Raw genomic sequence first — 21,472 nt, 5'->3', positions numbered from 1 at the left:
CTTCTTTGTATAGTGGCATCCACCTTACCTATGTAGACACCGAGGACAATGGGGATTGGAAGGAGGAGAGGGCGGGGCGGGAGGAGGAATGCGGTGCAGACCAATCACAACTAGTAGCCATTACTCTTTCGCGACTCTCGTGATGTCAGGCTAGTAGTCTCACGTTCCTGGGTGACAGGTGTCCATTAATCCATGATGCAAAATCACTATTGTAATCAGTGCTAATTGGCCACCTACTGGTAGTTCAAAGTAGAGGGACCAGAAATTAAATGAGTGTTAAAAGACTGCACCTCCGGGCCGCAGGGGTGCTGCCCCCAGTCCAGGAGAGCAAGCTGGGCCGGCCGGGGAAGGTGAGGGAAGAGGAGTGCAGCTGCCACCTGAGGCAGGTGTTTGTACATCGGAGTCCGTCCTTCCGCGCGCCATCCAAATTAATTTTCCAATCCTCCTGGTGTACGGGTTATAACTATAACTAAACTGATAGCACTTAATGAGATGAGTTGCAAGTGAACTTATTCTTTAAAGCCAAGCCACAGCAGGCAAAATTAGATCATATTTTCTCAACGGTGACGACTGACTGCATTTTAGTAAAACCTTTTTTTTTTTGTTCTGAGAAACATGGACCAAATCGACTTACTGCAAATTGTTAGGCGGTTTAATATTTGTTGAGCAACCTCTGTTCACTCGCTTACCTAGAAAGTGTGATGTTTAACAGTGGTCTAGAATACATCATCAAGGCGTGAAATACAGCAGCAAACATCCGGCTTCCCGACTTGGCGAGCAGTCCGCGAGAACGCAGGGACGCTGAATTTCTCTCCGGGCCTGTGGGGACACTCTGGCTGGCACAGTCCCTCTGTGGTCCGGAAGAAACTGGAAGAACCCAGCCTCAGCCGACACCCCAGGAGGCAACACTTGTATCTGCTGGGCAGGACCCTGTCAATCCCGGGCCCCGGCGTAGAACTACCACGAGTCACAGCGTGAAAGTCGTGTTGCTGCTGGGGCCACCGACCCCAGGGACTCGGTGCCAGTCACTGCCAGGGTCCTCTTTAAGCACACAAAGCCCCCTCCTCGGGCACGGGGCTGGACAACAGCTCTCACCTGTCCGCAGGTGCCCTGACAAGGCAACCTGGGTCCGGCCGAGGGTACCTGACTCATATAATTGTTTATGAACATTATACATTATGCCTGTATTTCTCTCTGGGATGTGAATCATCCAGGCAATCCAGAACAGCTGACGAATTGGATATACTTTTTCTACTTGAACTTGACTTCCTGGGAGCACCGAGAGCCACACTGTTTGACCGGCTCGTGCACACGCCCTCCCTGGCGCGGGACCGACCTGGAGATGTCAGAACACGGTATTCCTATGTGAGACGGACCAAGTCAAGCATGTTTATAGATCCTGATAGTGCCGCATGAAAAGCTGTTTAAAAGCAAATTAACACCACAGAAGAAAACTATGAAAAAGAAGCGAATCCTCCAGAGAAAGTGCACAGACCGCATGCCAGACTGAGTGTGAAAATGTCCGTCCTTTTTCCCACCCCTCAGAGACTGCGTCCACACCTGCCCCGGGCCCCTACGCTCCCCTTGCTGAGCCAGGAGGGTTTCTGTCGTCCCCTGGGGAAATCCAGCAGCGGGGCTGGAGGCAAAGGTGTTTTGAAACCCTGAAGAAACTCAGGATTGACCTGTCTGTCCCCCTAGCGCATCCCTCCTCCAGGAGGGAGTGGGGACTCGGGGTCCCCATGTCCCTCCGACTCCACGCAGGGAGGTCCGCACTGAACCACAATTTCCTGCTCTCCGGGGCTCCGTGAGAAAGGTGCCACTCGGCTGGTTCGGTGCTTTTCAGGCTGAGAGGAAAACCCATCGGCTGGGCCGTCGACAGAGGATATGTTTACTCGAGTAATTTTGCCTGTGGGTTACAAGAGGCATGAATCACCACAGTTATCTCTTAGTCTCCAAATGCTTGTGGGTAGTTATCGGGTCTCTACCTCCTTGTTACTAAAATAAACCTCGCACGGCTCTTTCCATCCGGAGACCCTTCATCGGCTTCATTGCCCCCCTCGGAAGTCCTTCCCAGGTTTGTCTGGGGCCTTCACTGCCGAGACATAAATATTTGGATAACATTATAGATGAACTCATTTTGATGTTATCGGCGTGGGAACTATTTTTCGTTCTCGTTTAATGACAGAGCGTTTCTGAACAAGCTCACGAAAATTCAAAACCCAAGTTCCATTCAAACATTTTCAGCAAAATACCGATTTCACTCCAGATGTATAATCCTTTTGTTCATTTCCCCCACCCCAGCTCCCTCCGATAAGCCTAATGACACTGACATTATTCTTGGACAGTGGACAATGTTTTTGAATTTAATTAGGATGAGCGGTTCTTATCAAGTACATAGTAGGTTATATGCCAGTGGCTGTGCTTTTAAAACTGTGTTTCATTTAATCGTCAAAATATCTCCATAAAAAGGATATTGTCATATGCGTTTTAGAGAATGAAATACAGGAAACCAAATCTCAGGGAATTTAATAACCTGTCCAAGGTCATAAGTCACATAAATTGTGAATTGTGCAGCTGGGCTGCAGACACAGATCTGCTTGATCAAAACCCTGTCCTGTGTTTCCTCCCGAGCTGGATTAGTAATAGATTTTTTTCCTTTTTTTCAGTTAAAAAATCAGAGTGAGAAATTCTTGGTTCAAAATCATATTTCTCTTTCCTTCCTCTCTCCCTTCCCTCCCTCCCTCTCTCCCTCTGTCTCTCTCTCTCTCTCTCTCTCCCCCTCTCTCTCTCCCTTCCCTCCCTCTCTCTCTCTCCCTCTCTCTCTCCCTTCCCTCCCTCTCTCTCTCTCCCTCTCTCCCTCTCTCTCTCTCTCTCTCTCTCCCCCCCTCTCTCTCTCTCTCTCCCCTCTCTCCCTCTCTCTCCCTCTCTCTCCCTCTCTCTCTCTCTCTCTCTCTCTCTCTCTCTCTCTCCCCCCCCCCTCTCTCTCCCCCCCTCTCTCCCTCTCTCTCTCCCTCTCTCTCTCTCTCTCCCTCCCTCCCTCTCTCTCTCTCTCCCCTCTCTCTCTCTCTCTCCCCCTCTCTCCCTCTCTCCCTCTGTCTCTCTCTCTCTCCCTCTCTCCCTCTCTCTCCCTTCCCTCCCTCCCTCCCTCTCTCTCTCTCTCTCTCTCTCTCTCTCTCTCTCTCTCTCTCTCTCTCTCTCTCTCTCTCTCTCTCTCTCTCTCTCCCCCTCTCTCCCTCTCTCTCTCTCTCCCTCTCAGGTCTGTTTCCCTCAATGTAGACTTTGTGGCAGCCAGGCTTTCCCCACGCAGTGACAAAAATGCAAACAGGCTCCTGCCCTCATTTTCCCAGATGAGCAGCTCCGCATTCACGGGTTTTGAGCAGACAGGTTCCCAGTAGCTTTCTCACGTGCCCTGGACCTGATCCTTACTGACCTGAGTTAGGTCACAGGTCCATCCCTGAACCAATCGCTGAGATTCTGCACAGGAAGGGTCTAGGCAGTTCCTCAACCCCAGGATACGGGGTGCTCCCCTCGGGCCCCTTGGAAACCAGTGCAAGAGAGGGGCATTTATTTGGAGAAGTACGGGGCAAACACAAAACCCGGCAGTACCGAGGTGGCGGTGCTGTGGGTGAGCCGCTCTCCTCTGGTGACCGAAGCAGGTGGGGTGGGAGACTAGCATGGGGACCTGGGGCTGAGGCTTCCTCTGGAACGCGTGTCACCAGCAGCTGTCACGCATTTCCTTGTCTTTTCCCGGAAGCTTGAAAATGTCTCCAGTATAATGTATCTTTTTAACTTGGTCTCGAATTTTCCACCTCTCTTACTGCTCAGCTGAATTTCACTGGCCTTTTCCTTTTGTCTCCCTGGCGCTACGATCTGTGTCAATTTAATGTCCATGGTGTTTTCCATAGGGCGACCTTCGTTGCGTGTGTTCATCCTGGCCCTGTGGACATCCTGACACAGTTGGTCAAACTCTTAGCTGCCATTTCTGTCTCTTTCATCTTAAAAAAAAAGGATTTTTATTGCTTAAATTCCCTTTTTGGTCTAAGGGTTGGAAGTAGAGTCGAGTGGTTGAAAGTACAGATTTGGAGTTCAACTAAATGTGCTCCAAATCCACTCGTCTGCTTCCAGACGGGGGAAGAAGTCAGTGGACCTCTCCGGGCTTCCGTTCCCTCCTGTCAAGCGGGGCCTGTAATTCTTACCCCGCAAGGCTGTTGTGAGGATTAAGTGAGGTCATATAAGTAAAGCACCTGGCATATTTTAAGCACTCAATAAATAATCAAGACCGAAATTAATAATTCATCGAGGAGCTTTTATGGCCACTCTTAAAGAGAGGACTGTGCCCGGCACTCGGGGAAACAGTGTTAGCTCTCCGTCCAGGAAAATCCCCCCTCGCACACGGTGTTCGTGACTGTCACCGGGTCACCTCTGAGCCACCTTAGGGTCGCGTGAGCTGTGGCTGTTTTTCAGGCATCCGGGAGGTTTGCTTCTTTTTCTCTCGTTGTGACTCAAGTTTTGAATTTAGGGTGGATGCTGCCCAGATCTTACAGCCTGGCACCTTTCCGGAGAAACGCGTGGACGGGCACCTCTGGCCGTCTGACTTGGAAATGTGTAGTGGTGTCTCGTGTTTCCTCATGTCAGAGGTCGCGCCTGGGAAAGTCTGCAGTGCCCTTCCATCAGGACAGCGCAGGAAATGAAGTCCAAGCCGTCTCTGGGTTTTTGCCTCGTGTAGATGGAGGGCCATCTGGATGGTGTAGTGTCATCCCCGCGACACGCCACTGTTTCCTTGACTTTCCCTCTGACCCACATCACATCTTGGCAACATTGTCAAAAGGCTGGCCCACGGCGGCGCACAGGTGAATAACGTGTTGGCCTCTGTAGTGAGGGCCCTGGTTTAAATTACCCTAAACACGCTTGAGGAAACAGGGTGGGTACTGGTTGGTCCAGGCAGACAGGCAAGCTGAGGGGGTTATTTACACTTTACACTCCAGGTCTGCTCAGCTGTGCCGGGTTCTAGAGGACCTCTGCCGTCTGTTCTAAACCTGGAGAGCATGGCCTTCTCCCTCCGTGAAATGTATGCCGTTGTCACCATAAACTAGGTAATAACTGTGCTAACAAATGCGACTGTTATGCGTGTATTATATTACCATTGCTCAGAAATTTTGTCAGCCAAAACAGAATCACTTTTAATTTCAAACTATGCAAATGAATCATTTTACTTTAAAAAATAGAATGCATTTCCACCTTCCATTACTGGACACGTTAGCCCCATTATCCATATTTTTCCTCTGATCTCCTCCCGTTTCTTTTCCTTCTACATATAAATAATTTTGAAAAATTTTTAATGATTTGATCAGATTTAAGCCACTTTTCTTATAGCCCGAGGCACTGTTCTATATCTTTTCCAATTAAAAATTTTCCAGCATTCATTTATTCGGTAGCTATTTTAGTGCATGATCCTATTTGTTTCAATAGCTAATTTTGCCTATTTGCGATCCATGGTGAAGGATGGAGAAGAATTTTGAGTTTTAAAACAGTAAGCTTTCTATTTATTATTTATTCAAGACATCTTTCCTCACAGGAAAGTGTTCGCAGTGTGTTAAGTAAGAATGGGTTACAAGATCATTTGCATTAAATCTATGCATAGACGCGATACATATGTTTATGCACATGTTTGCATTGAAAAATTCTGAAACAGGTTGAGTACAATAATGTTAATGATTTTGAGGGCGCTTATTTGTATTTTCTGGTTTGCACAAAGGACAAATATCACTGGGTCATGCACGCTTCAAATGAAGGAAAAGCAAGCATCGGGGTGTGCGTTCCAGCTGTGTTTAGGGGCAGCCACCCGTTGCCTCTGTCTCCGTCCTCACCCATCCCGCCGGCGGACTCGAGCCAGCCCCTTCTTGGTCGTTCTGGACTCTCCTTTTCCCGGCTCTCTCACGTCCACCTCTCGCAGGCTTCCCGCCTGCCCTCCCAGCCCCGCCCCCGCCCCCGCCCCTGCCCCCATCCCCAGCCATCCACTTCTCTAACCTGCTGCGCCGCTGCACTGCAGGCTCTCCAGCCCCAGATGTCCTTCTGTTGCCCGGGCGACTGCAAAAATCTGCCTGAGTTTTCCTGCTTCCACTCCAGACTCCGGCCAGAGGGTGATTTCCCAATTGCAGATTTGGTGGGTCATGCCAGCGCCCCATGGAAAACTCCCCGATGGTGATTATTGAGGGAATCTTATTGAGAGAACGTGGGTGCGACCGCCCAGCCTGCCCTAGGAAGCTCTGCATCTGGCCCGCAGGTTCGCGCTGGCCTCAGCCCCCCTCACTCCCTGGACCGCAACCCTGCTGGCACATGGCCATCGAGGTCAGCTTTTCTTTTAACATGTGTGTGACTTTCTGTTTAAGTATGTTTCCTAGAAGCGGCATATAATTTTTTTTTATTCAGTCGGAAAATCCCTGCATGAAGTGGGCGTTTAAACCATTTACCTTTGAGGTGATTATTGGCCTAGTTAGGTGTAAGTCTATTATCTTGCTTCTCATATTCGATTCGCTCCATCTGTCCTCTGTTCTTTTCCTGCCTCCTGTGGATTAGCTGAATATTTTTTATGCTTTCATTTTTTTAGGATCCCATTCTTTCTTTTGTGGTGGGCTTCCTAGCTCTAGCTTTTTGCTTTATTTTAGTGGTGGCTTTAAGGTTCAAAAGATACACTGTCAGTACAACACAGTCTACCTTGAGGAGGCATTGTGCATAGTGTAAAAACTATATATATAGTTTATAGTATAAAACTATACTATAGCCCCGTGTACAGTATAAAAACCTTACAACAGTAGACTTCTATTTCTCCCTTCTCTTCCCCTATGCTACTATTGCAGTACATTTTAGTCACACATATGTTACAAAACCCACCATAGTTACGATTTTCTTGAACCAGTCATCTATCTTTTGAAGAGACTTACATAGTAAGAAAAATACCCTGTGAATGTCATCAGGTAGCCGCCTCTGCAGGACTGTTCGCCCCTTTGAGAGGACCCGTATTTCCATCCCATGTCATTCTCCTTCCGCCGAGAGGGCTTCCACTCTGTCCCCTTTAATGAGAAGACTGGTGGTCAGTTCAGTCTGAGACGACAGCTACTTCGCCTTGATTGCTGAGACAGCGTTTCACTGGGTATAGATATCTAGGGTGACAGTATTTTCCCCCAGTCCTTGACAGACGTTTCTCTGTCGTCTTGCTTACATGACTTCCAGTGAGAAACTCTGTGTATAATGTGCCTTTTTCCTGTGTCTGCTTTTAAGACTTTTTAGTGACCGGTTTTCAAATGGTTAGCGAGAATCCAATGGCTTAGTGTGATTTTCTGTACTTTTTTTTGGGGGTGCTGGGGGTTCATGGGCCTTCTGAGATCTGTGGCTTTGTAGTGTTTACCCAATTGGACAGTTTTTCAGGAATCACCTTTGAAAACTCCTTTATGCCTGCTCCTCCCCGTTTGCTCCTTCAGGGACTCCGGCGACATCTCCATCGGCCCTTCGAAGTAGCCCACGTCTCCTTTATGTATGTATTCTCTTTCTCTGTGCTTCGTTTGTGCAGCTTCTGTGACCGTATCTTTAATTCATTAACCTTTCCTTCTGCGATTTCTAATCTGCCATTCACCCCACTGAGTGCGGTGTTCACCTTGGACGTGGTAGTGTCCTCTCTAGAAATTTGATTTGGGTCTTCTCTTTACATCTTCCATGTCTTCATTTAATTTTTGAATGTATTGAGTGCATTTATAACAGCTTTGTTTAGGTCCTTGTCTGTTAATTCTAATACCCAAGCCAGCTCTGAGTCAAGTGACTTGTTCTCCTCTTTATTTTCCTGCTTCTTGGAGCGCTAGTTAACCTCCAGTTGCATGACCCTCACTGAGGTTTACCGTGCTGAACACTGGGTATTTTTGTATTTCTCTTCTAGTCTTGAGCATTTTGTGGGACAGTTAAGCTGCTTTGAAATAACCCCTCTCTGGTCTTGCTTTTAAGATTTTTACATGGGACCAGAACCCTTTCTAATCTAGTGCTAGTTATTCCCCACAACCAAGAGAAGACCTTTCTAAGTCCATTGGCTAATACCTTGTGAGCCTTTGCCAGCCTAGCCCATGGAACTGTGCAGTGTTCTTGGCCTTGTGTGAGCTCTGGATACTGCTCCCTCTACCTTGTGCCCCTTCGGGGGGCAGTTTTGCCTCCAGAGCACAGCTGGTAAGGGTCGAAGGTGCTTTTTATTGACACGCCTACGGGTGCTATTGGAATCTTGTGGGTGGAGGCTTGGGAGGCCACCAAACAACCTACTGTAGGAGAGCCACCCCCACCCAAGAAGGAATTTTCTCAACTAACCTGTCCATCATGCTGAGGTTGAGAAACTCCACTCTCATCCTTTCAAATCACTCTTTCTCTGGCCTCTAGCGATCTCTTCTCACATACATGCTGATCAGCCCTGTGCTGAGTGTCCAGGAAGGACCCTCTGCAGACCCCAGAGCTCTGTCGCCACGTAGCTCCCTTTTCTCCAACTCTCAGCCCCGCAGGTTCTTCCCACCCGATCTGCCAGGCGTCCGGCTCTGTATCCATCGCTCCGAACGTCCCCTGGGCTCCTCCTGGCATTCTGCGTGCCCTGCTGTAGCCTGGGAATGCTCTCCAGGCAGCAAGCGAGGGTAACCGAGGGCTCGTCTTTTCTGTTCTTGTTTCTCAAGGTTCCCAACTCTCCATTTCTTCAGGTAAATGTCTTGGAAACTTCGTTGAATGTGTTTTGTAGCTATTTAGACGGGAGCGCGTCCATCCAGTGCCTGTGCTGCCATCTTGTCTGGAAGCAGAAACTGACTTCTTGTTTATTACTGCTGTCACACGATCTCTTTGTTTCCTGTCCTGTTTAAAGAAAGCAGCCTGCCTTGTTTTAACCCTATCAACCACTGGTTACTTACCATATTTATTTTCTCCTTACCTGTGTCTTCACAGCAAGATCGCTTTTGTCACTCATACAGGACTCCTTTTTCCCTGTATTTCTTTTCAGTTTTGTTTGTGTTTTAACTTAGTGACTCAAGCATGAGAGCCAAATCCGCTTGCATTGTTCTGTGTGAAAATGTAAGCTCTAATTTTACTTGTGCTTGACTTCAGCGTTACAAAAAAAAATCACCACGATGTGATTTTATTTTTGTGCTCAATTATTTCAATTTTCTTTGATTTGTAAATTTGCCTCAGGAAACAAAATTCCTTCTAAAATGAACAATAGCAATTGATTTCCTCTTGTGCTCAATCTAGCTATTCAGGAAAGAAAACACTTGGAGATGCTTATGGTCTACAAAATTGTATTTACTGTTTGATTAACATAACTGGTAATAAATCATAAATACTAACTTATTGGGGGAAATATGAATTGTGAATAACAAAAGGCAACATTCTCCTACTATTGTGTATAAAGAACTTAATTTAGATCCTTAATCTATTTAAAATATGTTGGGGTAATTTAGTGTTTCTCTGAGGTCTGCTTATTTTGGGGGGTGAGCTTTTCCAACCCAGGTAAAGTCAGGAGAACAGTGTGTGTGAGAGTCATTCAAGGTAACAGTCAGAAATGTGTAATTCTCACAGAAAATAAATAACAACAGGAGCATGATTGATATCGACCAAAAGATCACTTAATCCTTCGGATGTTTGTTTTTATTTCCGTGGCTAGATAGACACATAGGCTCATGGAATTTTAGAAGTGCAGATGATTTGAGGAATGTTTATTGTAGGCCTGATAAATTATAATCATTGGTATCAAGGGTTTTAAAGACATTGAAAGTCCAATTAAAATCAGATTACTTCTGAAAGTACAATTTAAAAAATGTTTCTTTGGAATTAGGAACATGTTATGAAACAATGTAATAATGTTGCATTCTCTAGCCAAGCTTCAAAGCATGCTTAAATAATATAAATGTGCCTGAAATCGAGGGCACCATCGCCCGGAGTCTGATGCCCCTAAGCAGGAGCTACCTGCCCGCTCCTTCCGTCCATCAAGTGTATCACAAGGGACTGAGAAAACCCAAATAACTACATCATAGAATTGACTTTAAAACTAGTCGGGGTTTCTAAAGATGTCATATGGTTTTCAACTGAGTTGTTTTTCAAGGAGCTAGCAAAAACTAATCAAATCAGTTTGATATTGTGGTAGACTTGCTGTCGCTGGTTCAATCCAAAGTGTTTGGTTCACTTTCTTCCTAATAGTTTTCCTTAGTTTCCAAAATCCCTGCCCACTGGTGCAGCTAAGGTCTGGTTCATTAAATGCTTTCTGCTAAGTAGCCACGCAGTGACCCCCTTCTTGGTACAGGACTGCGCGGTCCCCATCAGAATGCCCAACAATTCAGAACTCCCTAGCAGCTGCATTTTTTAACCTTCTCATCTTCAGCCGCAAGTGCAGGCGATGACCGCCTTTTGAAGTCCTATTGAACTCGTTGACTTCCATTAGAGGGAAATCAGTGGTCGCAAACGTTACAGTCTAGATTAGATCCTTGAAGAGTCTGGACGATGTACAAAAATGGAAAGAGACACGCAGAGGACTTTTTAGGGTTTGAAATCTCTACGATCAAAATGTCTTTGTCTTTGATGCTTTATTTGAATGCTTTATCTTGATTTATCGTGGCACTTCAGAAATGCTTCGCAAGTAAAGAAAACGCAGATATTTGGTGCTAGGGATGTCCTGTAAATCTCAAGAATACCTAAAATGATCTTTCCTTACTAATTTGTAACATTTGCTTGGTATTGATTTGGAAACATTCATAACACTACCACGAGGATGCATCTTTACTAGTGATGATATATGTTCATGTCACTACATTGAAGAATTTCTTGTCTCACTTGCCAGATTGTAAAACTGTATCGTGGACTGTACAGAAAAGAGAACACTCTTAACATTCATAGATCCAAAGGGACAAATAAAGACAGAATGGAAATACGAATGGTCTAACTTGAACATGGGCAAGTCTTTTCTATAAAGAGCCAGAGAGTAAATAGTTGGACCTTGCAGACCCTGAGGTCTCTGTCTTAGCTTCCTAAGGCAAGAAGTATGAAACCAGGGTGTTGGCCGGGCCACACTCTCTCTGGAGTTCCAGGGACGGATCTGTTCCCTAGCTTCTGATGGCTGCCGGCAACCCTTGGCATTGCTCAGCTTGAGGCTGCATCCCTCCCATCTCTGCCTCCACCTTCGTGTGGTCCGCTTCCCCGTGTGTGTGCCTGTCTCTGTATACGAATCTCCCTCTTCTGTCTCTCATTGGATTTAGGGCTCACCCTCAGCCAGCATGACCTCAGCTTAATTTGCTTATGACTTCAAAGACCGTATTTCCAGGTAAAGCCACAGTTGCAGGCACTAGGGATTAAGACTTCAGCTTACCTTTTTGGGAGTCACACTTCCATTTCCTACGGTCCCTGTTACAACCACCCAAAGCTGTCTTTGTAGCATGCACATTGCCAAGGACAACACATAAGGAAGTACATGTGCTGCGTTCCAGTAAAACTTTATTTGCAGAAGCAGGAGATGGGTCAGATTTGCTGGAAGACTACAATTCAGCAGTCAGTGCCTGGCCTAATTAAGTGAAGCAAAATCGCAGCAGACATACTTTTAGAAAATATAGTTTTCCCTTGCTTCACGTCCATCCTGTGGCCTGCGGGCTGCATGCAGCCCAGGATGGGTATGGATGCAGCCCAACACAAAATTGTAGATTTACTTAAAACATGAGGTTTTTTGTGTTTGTTAGTTTGTGTACTTAACCTGTGGCCCAAGACAACTCTTCTTCCATTGTGGCCCAGAGACACCAAAAGGGTTGGACACCCCAAAGTATAAAACTGCACATATACGTGTATATATAGAAACACTTATTTTAAAATAAGGTGTCAACTTGGAACAAAATGAAAAACGGAACTTATGTAGGGATCTAAATCCTAAAGCTCTGTTCCTGAAAAGGCTGGAATTATAATATTTTTTATATAATATCTGGTTTAATACCGAGCTTTTGGTGATCACTCAGGTATTGTGGTCTACATGGACTTTCAGCCAGTGAGATGGAGACTCCTTTGGAAATAAGACCTGTGTTGAACTCAGACATGTCTACTCTGTTAGAAGAATGCACCTGCTGAACCCCACTAAATGTACGCTTCGTGGGGGCGGGGACATTGTTCTACTCCGTGGCGTGTCCTCTGCTCATAGGAGAAACCCCGATACCTCAGAGTTATTCGATACACACTTGTCCAAAGTGAATCGTTTGCTGGAATAAAATGAGTAAACTGGTGTGTTATTGTTCGAATCCTATTATATAAACATAGTCTCTGTCGCCATACCTTAAAATTATTTATGATCTTAATTTGAAAAGAAAGCTAGAGTAAGAGAAACCCAAATTCTTTTGAGAGGATTAGAAGAGTTTGTAAAGAGAATAAAGAGGGTCAGGAATCAGAAGGGGTCCATGGATGATACTAGTTTTTATTTTTTTTAGTCAGATTTATGAGATAGGAGGAACAGGTAGGGAAGTCAGATGCATTTCAAGGAGCAAGCTGAAACATTCGCAACTACTGCGCCGAGCCCAGCCATTTCGGTCGCAGAGTGACGCGGACGCCACCTGGCGGAACCCGTTCCGGGCAGCACGGGTAGGACGGGCTGTGGTCTGGCTGCAGAGCCAGCGAGGGGAGCAGCCCAGAACTCCCGGACAGAGGCTCTGGGATGCTGCGGTCACTCTCCGAGGAGAGTGTGCCTGTTCTTCTCGTAGCGGGATGGGAGGCAAAAGTCTGAGCATGAAAGGCACAGGACTCGGGACGCTGCTCAGGAAGAGCCAAGACTCCTGCAGCAGAGGGGGGAGGGGAGCCGGGCCGGGCCCGCCTGGGCGAGGCAGCCCCAGGCCCCACGCTGCTCGCTCCAGGGAGAGCCGTGTGCAGCGTGTGTGACAGCTGCCGAGGACAAACAGGATGGATGGGACCAAGAGGCGACTCAGCGGGGGAGAAAATACCTACGCAGAAGTCACAGCCCTGAGGAGGCGGAAACAAAGAAGACACGTGGCCACGGGTAGTCACCGTCAACTTTGATTCCATCATCAACTTTGTTCTTCCAAGCTGATGATGGAATCACTCCCATAAAGGGGAACTGAGGGAAAAAGGAGCAGGGTGGGGAGATATTGGTGGCTGAAGCAGAGGCCCTCCAAGGATCTTCAGATGAGAAGGAAAGACAGAACGCGAAGGTAAAGACAAAGGAGGGCTGTTAAAAATGCCGCCAGCTCCGGGCAGCAGTCCCTCTGTGGGACCCCACGCATCAGGCCGCTGAGCCTGTCTTCCCACCCTCCGTCAGTTCAGCCACTGGAGAGGAGGGGTCTTGAGGCTGAGACACACACTTCGGTTCGCCTTTGGCTCCTTCCACCCTCTTCTTGCTGCCAGAGGTTGCAAGGAGTTACCCCATCACATTAGCCCCCTGAACTGCCTTAAATATCCAGATAACGCTGGTTACATTCATTTCCTAGAGTGGGAAATGCATTTCAAGGAGAAGATTAGGAGAGAAGAATCAGCTTTTCCCACAATTCAGGACATTGTGGTCCTTGAAACATGAAAATTGTGCCCTTTGAAGGAAAAGTCTGGAAGAATAATACAATGTTCAGTGCATTTGGCAAAGTTTCTGTTCTGAGAGGCTCCCGACTTGTTACTGCTCTTTTTAAAAAAAAATATTGAAAAAGAAATGAAAATAGTGTACGTTTTTGTAAGAAAAAGAAAGGACATGTATTTATCGATGAAGAAAATGCTACAGGAGAAAACTTCTCCATTGTGGAAAAGTTAACAAAGAGATTGAGGCCATTTTCTTTTTGTTGTTGTTGATTGTTTGGTTTTGGTTTTCGTTTTGGTTTTGTATCCATGTGAAAAATTAGAAAACTCTCATGAACAGGAAAGGTGCCTCGGCTTATTGTAACACAAGATACTTCCCACTCATTGCATGCACTTTCACTTCTTGTCCAGAGCGAGCTTCTTAGCCAGGGGTGCTGCCCCCTGTCCACCCTCTCCCCCCCAAGCGCAGGCTGTGCTGACGCCCTGCCGCCCTGTTCTCTCTGCAGGGAGGCCCATGACAGTTGCTCCGCGAGCGTGAGCGGCGCCGGCAGCGACGCGCGGGACTGATGAGGGCCCGCAGGGAATGAAGTATGGATGTGAAAGAGCGTAGGCCCTACTGCTCCCTCACCAAGAGCAGGCGGGAGAAGGAGCGGCGGCACACCAACTCCTCCGCGGACAACGAGGAGTGCAGGGTGCCCACGCAGAAGTCCTACAGCTCCAGCGAGACGCTGAAAGCCTTTGATCACGATTCCTCCAGGCTGCTCTACGGGAACAGAGTCAAGGACCTGGTTCACCGCGAGGCGGATGAGTACAGCAGGCAAGGTAGGTCCCTGTCTGGGAAAGCAAGGCTTGCTCAGAAAAGGTGCAGCTCTTACAGTTTTCCCCCTCAACGGGGCATGATTATTTTCCTGGGTTGATGCCCTGCCCTCTGGCTCCGATTCGGAGACGAAGTGATCGTTTATTATTCCACATTAGAGGCAGAGAATCACGTGCAGGCACAACGAACCTGAATTCAGGTGCCTCAGCTCTGCATTCTAGATACGAGGTCTGTGACTCGGTGCGTGGGCCAAGTGCGTGTGTGTGTGAGCTCGAGACCAGGCCTCCAGGGTTTCTCACGGTCGTGCGAGGGTGCTCACAAACGTGGTTTTTACCGTTAGAACTGGTGCAGGGAGAACAGGAGCTGTCAGTGCGTAAGAACCAGGAATTCTTCCTCAGGATCACCCAGTGATCCGTCCTGCCCCGCTGCGGCGCAGCCCTGGGCACCTGTGTGTTCACACAAGAGCCTGCCTGGAGGGGTTCCACCTGCTGTCTCACCAGTTACCTGGCAACTTGAAGGTTATACCTCAACACACCCCAGTTTCCCACAGTAGAGCCCACGGTGGGCTGGCCAGTTGCATACATTTGTTGAACATTCTTACACTTCATTCTCTGCCTGCATATTCCACCAGCGACTTCTGTAACTTCACAGTCCTAAAGCCACTGCTTTCCATGCTCGGAGACAGTGGCTTATTTTAGATGAGACGTACATAGTTGTATTTGGTTTCTTCTAGTACAGTCTTGAGTTATGGGCAAGATTACTGCTAATAAAAACAAAGCCCCCTTCCCCTTGCACTGCAGTCAGTTTACAGAGAACGTAGCATCCCTTGGCTAATTCAATCAGGAAACGAAGGGAAATCAATCAAACTTCAAACATCAAGCATACGTTCATCCTTTTCCGATCGTCTTATAGACAGTGTAACCAACGTTTTGATATTGGGCAGGAACAAATTTAGGAAAAGGGAATAATGCAATAACTCATTCAAAAGTTTGAAAATTTTCCATGGTTCTTGTCTTCCCTGCATCGCGGCAACAGTGTGTGCTCACCTAAACCAGTTCACATCAAAGCAAACGCATTTCATTTGCTCAAGGGTGAATTTTTTCCTCCCCCAAAGCATGCCTCATTTCCAGGTATCACATTTTATGAAAGGAGGCAGCACAGCTTAAGATTTTTAATCCAGTTTTTTAAGGGAAGATATAGAACACCTGTTTGAGATGTGTGATCTTGTCGAATGGACTTTATTTTATTGGGTATAATTCTAAACCCGTTTTTTTTTATTTCATATCATCTATACATCAGGGTATACTTTTCACCGATTTAAAACACAGTGAGTTGTTGTAGAAATGCATGCAATCTGAACTCAGTGTAAAGTCTTGTGTTTTGTAACAAAACAACTGCTTAGTGCCCTGTTGGGAACAAACCACATAGTGGGAGACTATCAGAAGAAAAAAAGCACATGAGGGGCGATGCACTGGGGAGGTGCATCTGCACCCCAAGCAAGCAAGCAAGCATTCAGTCTGGCAGAGTAGAACACATTTAGACAGGTTAAGACTGAGCTGAAGTTTGCACCAGGGCAGAGATGGCTGTGGACGGCGGCATGGCCATTCCGTCTGTGGAAACCCCAGAACTTAGCTCTTAGGGGACCAGACAGTACTGTCGCTCAGCTCCTTGAGAATGAAAAGGGGTGGGGAAGACAGACAGCAAGGCACCTGGTAGGTAGGGGTGGGGGCCCTCTTGTCAGGAGCAGCTGAATGGAGTCCTGGGAAGAGGTTTAAGAGCAGAGGTCAAAGGCAAAACCACAGTTCACTGGACATGTCCATAAGTCAGAACGTATTGAACACCGACATGGAATGCGCTGCTATTGGTAAGCAGCGTGCACCAGTTTCTCACTGCACCCCAGGCGGTGGGCTGACAAGCAGGTATATGTGCTGTCATTTAACCCACACGGGCACCTTCTGAAGAAGGTCCCAACAGCATCCTCCTGTCACGGATGGAGACGGCTCAGGCTCGCAGAGGCCCAAGGCCCCGGGACAGAGCGGGGACTTGAACCCAGGCCCTCTGTCTCTAGCACTCAGGCTTCTGCCCTCGGTGCCGGTGCCAAAGCAGAACACAGGCATCTCCGTCACACAGCTGCCCTGTGGCTGGTCGGGGTCTGTTCCAGCCGACTCTGACGGTGCAGACAGAGAGGAGTGAGGGCGCTGGAGGCGGGTTTAGGAAATGAGGTGGATAGGGTGCTGTGGGTGGGTCGGTGAGGACGAGGGAGAGGGCAGTGGGGCCGCACTTTCTCTCCCCCGCGGTTTGACTCGGGCCTGGCTGCAGCCGGAGCGGCGGAAGGGGAGTCCGCTCGCAGCGCGTGCTTTCCCCGAGCAAGCGGGATGAAAAGTCCTCCTAGGCTTTCATTTGCTTTGAACCTGACAAATGCCAATTTTTCCTGCCTGACTGTTATGCTGTGGGATTAATTATTTAATTGACAAAATGTGCTTCCTGCCACCGCTCCTGACATCATACACATAATAAAAATGAAAGATTAAAAATGTTAATAGTAGCCAAAGACCTTTGAAACAGGTCCAAGGAATCATGCTAATTTGGCTCGTCCATGGAGTTTTAAAACAACCTGCCAGTCCTAAATCCACTTATTCTCTGAGTGACACGGGGAAATGCGGCTGCAGCTCCCGGGAGGGAGGGGGAGAGCGCCCTGTTAATGCAGGGGCATGAATTCAGATCCAGAAATGTGGTGTTTGTACTTCTCTTGACCAGCTTTATGGCCTGCTGTCCACTTGATGCTAATCATCATTTGTATGGCGTTCCTGACTGTGTCATCTCTGGGCTCTGTGACACGAGGCAGGATCCCGTTTTCCCAGGAACGGGAAACTGGACTGGGTCTCACACGGATCTCTTTCTCTTTAAATCTCTTCCTATGGTTTATTGGGTGATGGAAACAGTTCCTCTCTCAGCAGCTGTGACACTTGGTAGGTGTGACGGGGCTAGGGTGACAATGGCTGGTTTTGCGTTCTTGGATACTGTTTTCTTTGAGTCATCCTTGAAGAGAGTTTACCCTGTCAGCTCTGAGACGCATTTCTTACGAAACAGCTGCACGCGATCGCCCCACAGTTCTAGAGAAATGATAAAATACAATACCTCCTCCTCCGGCCTGTGCACCATGGCGTCGCCTGCAGTGTTTTCGACCAAATGAGAATGTTTGTCAACTCTAACAAGGAGTGCGGGCTGTGAGGGTGAATTTGGGAGCAAGGGTGAATTTGGGAGCAAGGTGACATCTAGGAATAAGAACTCTTTTGTCCCACAGACTGTAAGCCTGAACAGAGCACCTCAGAGCTGGTGCCAACCCAAAATGTGGTTACCAGTTAGTAATCAGGGCCAGGGTTATGAATGTCAGGATTTTAAAATGAAAAGACCATCATTTATTCTTCATTTAGAGAATGGCAGTGGAGAGGAAGGTTATTTGTTTCTAAATTTAAAAACAAGCCTGGCTGGCGTAGCCCAGTGGATTGAGCGCGGGCTTCGAACCAAAGTGTCACAGGTTCGATTCCCAGTCAGGGCACATGCCTGGGTTGCAGGCCACGGCCCCCAGCAACCACACATTGATGTTTCTCTCTCTCTCTCTTTCTCCCTCCCTTCCCTCTCTAAAAAATAAATAAATAAAATCTTTAAAAAGAAAACAAAGAGCATTATATTACAGTTATTCATCTCTGAAATAAAAATAGAAGACGAATTAGCAAAGTAGGGCAGGAAAGAAGGAGGGCAGATGGGCAGAGACAGGCGCTCCCTGACCTCCGAGCAGGGCCAGCCTGCGGTCTTCCCCGGCGGCGTGCAGCCAGAAACTCCCTCCCTCCGGTCTTCCCCGGCGGTGTGCCGCCAGAAACTCCCCTCCTGCCTCGCAGCTGCTTTGGGATCTGCCTCCTCTTCCTGGGTGCCAGCCTCCCCCAGCTACACACGTGGCTTCTGCTCCTCGCCTCACGCCGTGGCTGGTCCAAGGCCAGTCCCAATGCAACACGATTGTGGGAAAGCAAACCCTCAAGCCCCGATCTCTCACGGTCGCCGCTCCTCAGGGGCTGCATCCTGGCTCCGGTCCGTCTCCCATGCAAGTGTTTCCGGTGCGAGACCTCCCCCTTGCCAAGGATAACCCCCTTCTGGGGACCAAAGGGCACTGGAGGATCAGTCTGCATGTTCCTGTGCTCATGTCCAGGGTTCCGGCACGACGGTGGCCTGAAGGATGCCCTACACACCCATCCCCCTGCCGAAGGCGTGCCTCCTCTGAGCTGAGCAGCGACCAGGGGTGCAGATGAGATCTAGGGTCCAGGGTGGGAGGCGGGCATGGTTGGGGTAGCGGGGCATGAGGGCGGAGGAAATGGAGACAACCGTACTTGAACGACAATTGTAAAAAGTTAATAAAATCGAGGAAATAAGCACACACACACAAGGAGCTCTGTTAGGGTGCTGAAGGACAAAGGCAACGTAGGGCCTTTTTCCCAGACGGGGGCTCTGAAGCGGGAGGAAGCACAGGGTGAGGACTGGAAAGAGCGCTGTGGCTTGGTGGTGCCAGAGAGACACGGACCTGCCCTCCCCGTGGGCCCTCCTGCAGCCCGTGCTGCCCTGCAGGAGCAGCTGGCCTCCTGGCCCCTCGGGAGCCTGGGGAACCTACCCAGGTGCACTTCCGACACTCCGAGATTGTGACAGTGCCAGCTGAGGACACTGGGGAGTCGAAAGGCCTGTCCCTAGAGTCTCACAGGATTTCCTACAGTTTCCTAGGGCACCGGGAAGGCAGCAACCTGCTTCCTGGCACCCAGCATCCAGGAACGGGGTAGAAGCAGACAGGGAAGTACCTGTTGGAAGTGAGCAATGGAGATGAGAGATGAAAACTCGAACCCAAATAAAAATTATATGAGTACTTACAGAAAAGTACATGCCCAAAAGATAAAAAAAACAGCAACAACAAAACCAACTGTAGTGGCTAAATGCTCTTTACAGGATTCCAGAAAGAAAGAAAAAATAAGTTACTTTTCTTGTTACTTATGGAAGAAACAAATGAAACTAGTGACTTTCTCATCTGCAACAATGGAAGCTAGAAGACAATAGGATAACATCTACCACGAGAACAGAACTGCAACTCAGGGACACTCTATACACTGAAGGTATCATTCCTCTCTCAGAGCAAATGCAAAGTACTTAGGAACATGCGAAGACTCGGAGACCGTGCGGCCGATGTATACCATCTCAGGAAGCACTCAAGAAGTGGTAGGATGGGGGTCAGCACCCCTGCTGTGAAGAGGCGCAGAAACCGTGATGAGTAACCAACCTTGCAGTGTATACACGCCAAGGCCAGAGTAGGTTTACAATTGTGAGTATGCGTGCGGAACACGGAGTTTATTCTTGTAATGGTATTTATTAATTATTGTATTATTTCCCATAGGAAGAGCGGTAAACCTACTTTGGCTCCACCCTGTATATGCTGCTGAATCCCAAACAATGATGACAGAGCAACTAGAAATGTGTAAGAAGCACTACAAGGGAACCCAGAAAAACAGGCTACAACTAAAGCTCCTTACCCATCTGAGCAGGATCCAGCAGTTGGAGGAAGGTGGCAGGGAGGTGTTCCAGAATCGGGCGTGAAAGCGGGGAGGGGAGAGAGTTATGGAACAGAGCTGTAGTGGGGGGAAGGCATTGCCATCTTACACTCGTATAATCGTGAAAACATTGTATTTGAATATGAATGTCAGGAAAGGGAAGGTGATCATTAGCGGAATAAAAAGACCTACCTAATTAGCAGGGGGAAAGGGGAATGAATAGCAGTCTGATCAATTTAGCAAAAACAGCTCCAAGGGAAAAAAAAAGGAGACAAGGAGAATCATGAATAACCATAAAATAAGATGGAAGAAGTCAAATCTACTATATGACATATTATGTGGAAAGTAAACATGCTGAATTTTGACCAAAAAAACCCCGATTCAGTTGGTTTATAAAAGTTATTGGTTAGTTATAAGAAACAGACTTCAAATGGTAAAAAAAAAAAAAAAAATGGTTGAGAATAATGAGATGCTTTCAGGTGCGCAGCTCTATAACACATCGTCTGTGTACTGTGTCGTGTGTTCACCACCCCAAGGCTGGTCCCTTTCCACATCCATTTACCCTCCCTCCACCCTCTCCTTCTCCCTGTTCCCATCCCTCTTTGCCTCTGATAATCACATACTGTCTACAAGTTCGGGGTTTTTTCTTAATCCCTTTGTCTTTTCATCCAGTCTCCAAACTCCCTCCCCTCTGACAGCTGTCAGTCTGTTCTCCGTATCTATGAGTCTGTTTCTTTTTTGTCTGTTTATGTATTTTGTTCATTAGATTCCATATATAATTTAAATCACATGGTACTTGTCTTTCTCTGACTGGCCTATTTCACTTAGCATGATACTCTCCAGATCCATCCATGCATTGCAAAATGTCATTAACCCCAAATGTCACCCCAGTAAATTCAATTAAAAATAAAAAACAAAAAGAAAAAATATTTAAAAAAATTTAAAATCAGAACAATGAGATAGTAAAGTTATATCAGGTCAATATAAAAAAGTCAGGAATGGCAATTTTAATATTAGGAAAGGTGGAATTTCCAATTAAACATGAAAAAGGATAAAGAGGACCATTGAGTAAACGATAAAAGACAGAAGGGTACATACTCTTAAACTGTATACATTAAACAATATAGTAGCTAAATTTATAAAGCAAAAATGATTTTTTAAAAAGTGTTGTTAAAATACATTTATTGTGGGACACTTTGGTCTGCCTCCTTCAAAATCAGACAGAGCTAAGATACAAAAATAAGACAGCAGTTATACACTATCAATAAAAATTCAGCAGATAAAATACAGAAATTATAACTGTCAGAAATGATGCAATTTTTCATGTTTTGATGAAATATTTGCAGAAACCAAATGTGCATTTAGCTACAAAGAAAAAACATTCAGAATTCAGAAAAGTGCTATTGCTAGTGTAGCTCAGTGGGTTGAGCTCTAGCCTGTGAACTGAAAGGTCACTGGTTCAATTCCCAGTCAGGGCACATGCCTGGGTTGCGGGGCCAGGCCCCCACCTGGGACCATGTGA

General features: G+C 47.2%; 1 protein-coding gene across 2 annotated transcripts in view; it reads left to right on the top strand.

Annotated features, from left to right (window-relative positions):
- TENM3 (teneurin transmembrane protein 3) overlaps nt 1-21,472 on the top strand; it is a 562,235-nt gene that overhangs the window by 137,453 nt on the left and 403,310 nt on the right. Inside the window, exon 2 of one of the 2 annotated variants that reach the window (XM_045821208.1) lies at nt 14,058-14,373. In XM_045821208.1, the coding sequence (XP_045677164.1) occupies nt 14,142-14,373 (232 nt within the window). In that variant the 5' untranslated portion in view covers nt 14,058-14,141. Of the gene's footprint in view, nt 1-14,057; nt 14,374-21,472 lie in introns of those variants that run through there. The other variant, XM_045821209.1, reaches the window with a different exon arrangement.

The sequence above is a fragment of the Phyllostomus hastatus genome, unplaced genomic scaffold (genome assembly GCF_019186645.2).
Source record: "Phyllostomus hastatus isolate PE091 unplaced genomic scaffold, TTU_PhHast_1.1 phas_scaffold_46, whole genome shotgun sequence".
NCBI lineage: Eukaryota > Metazoa > Chordata > Mammalia > Chiroptera > Phyllostomidae > Phyllostomus > Phyllostomus hastatus.
The sequence above is the reverse complement of the archived record's forward strand: the minus strand, read 5'-3'. Positions and strand labels throughout refer to the sequence as shown.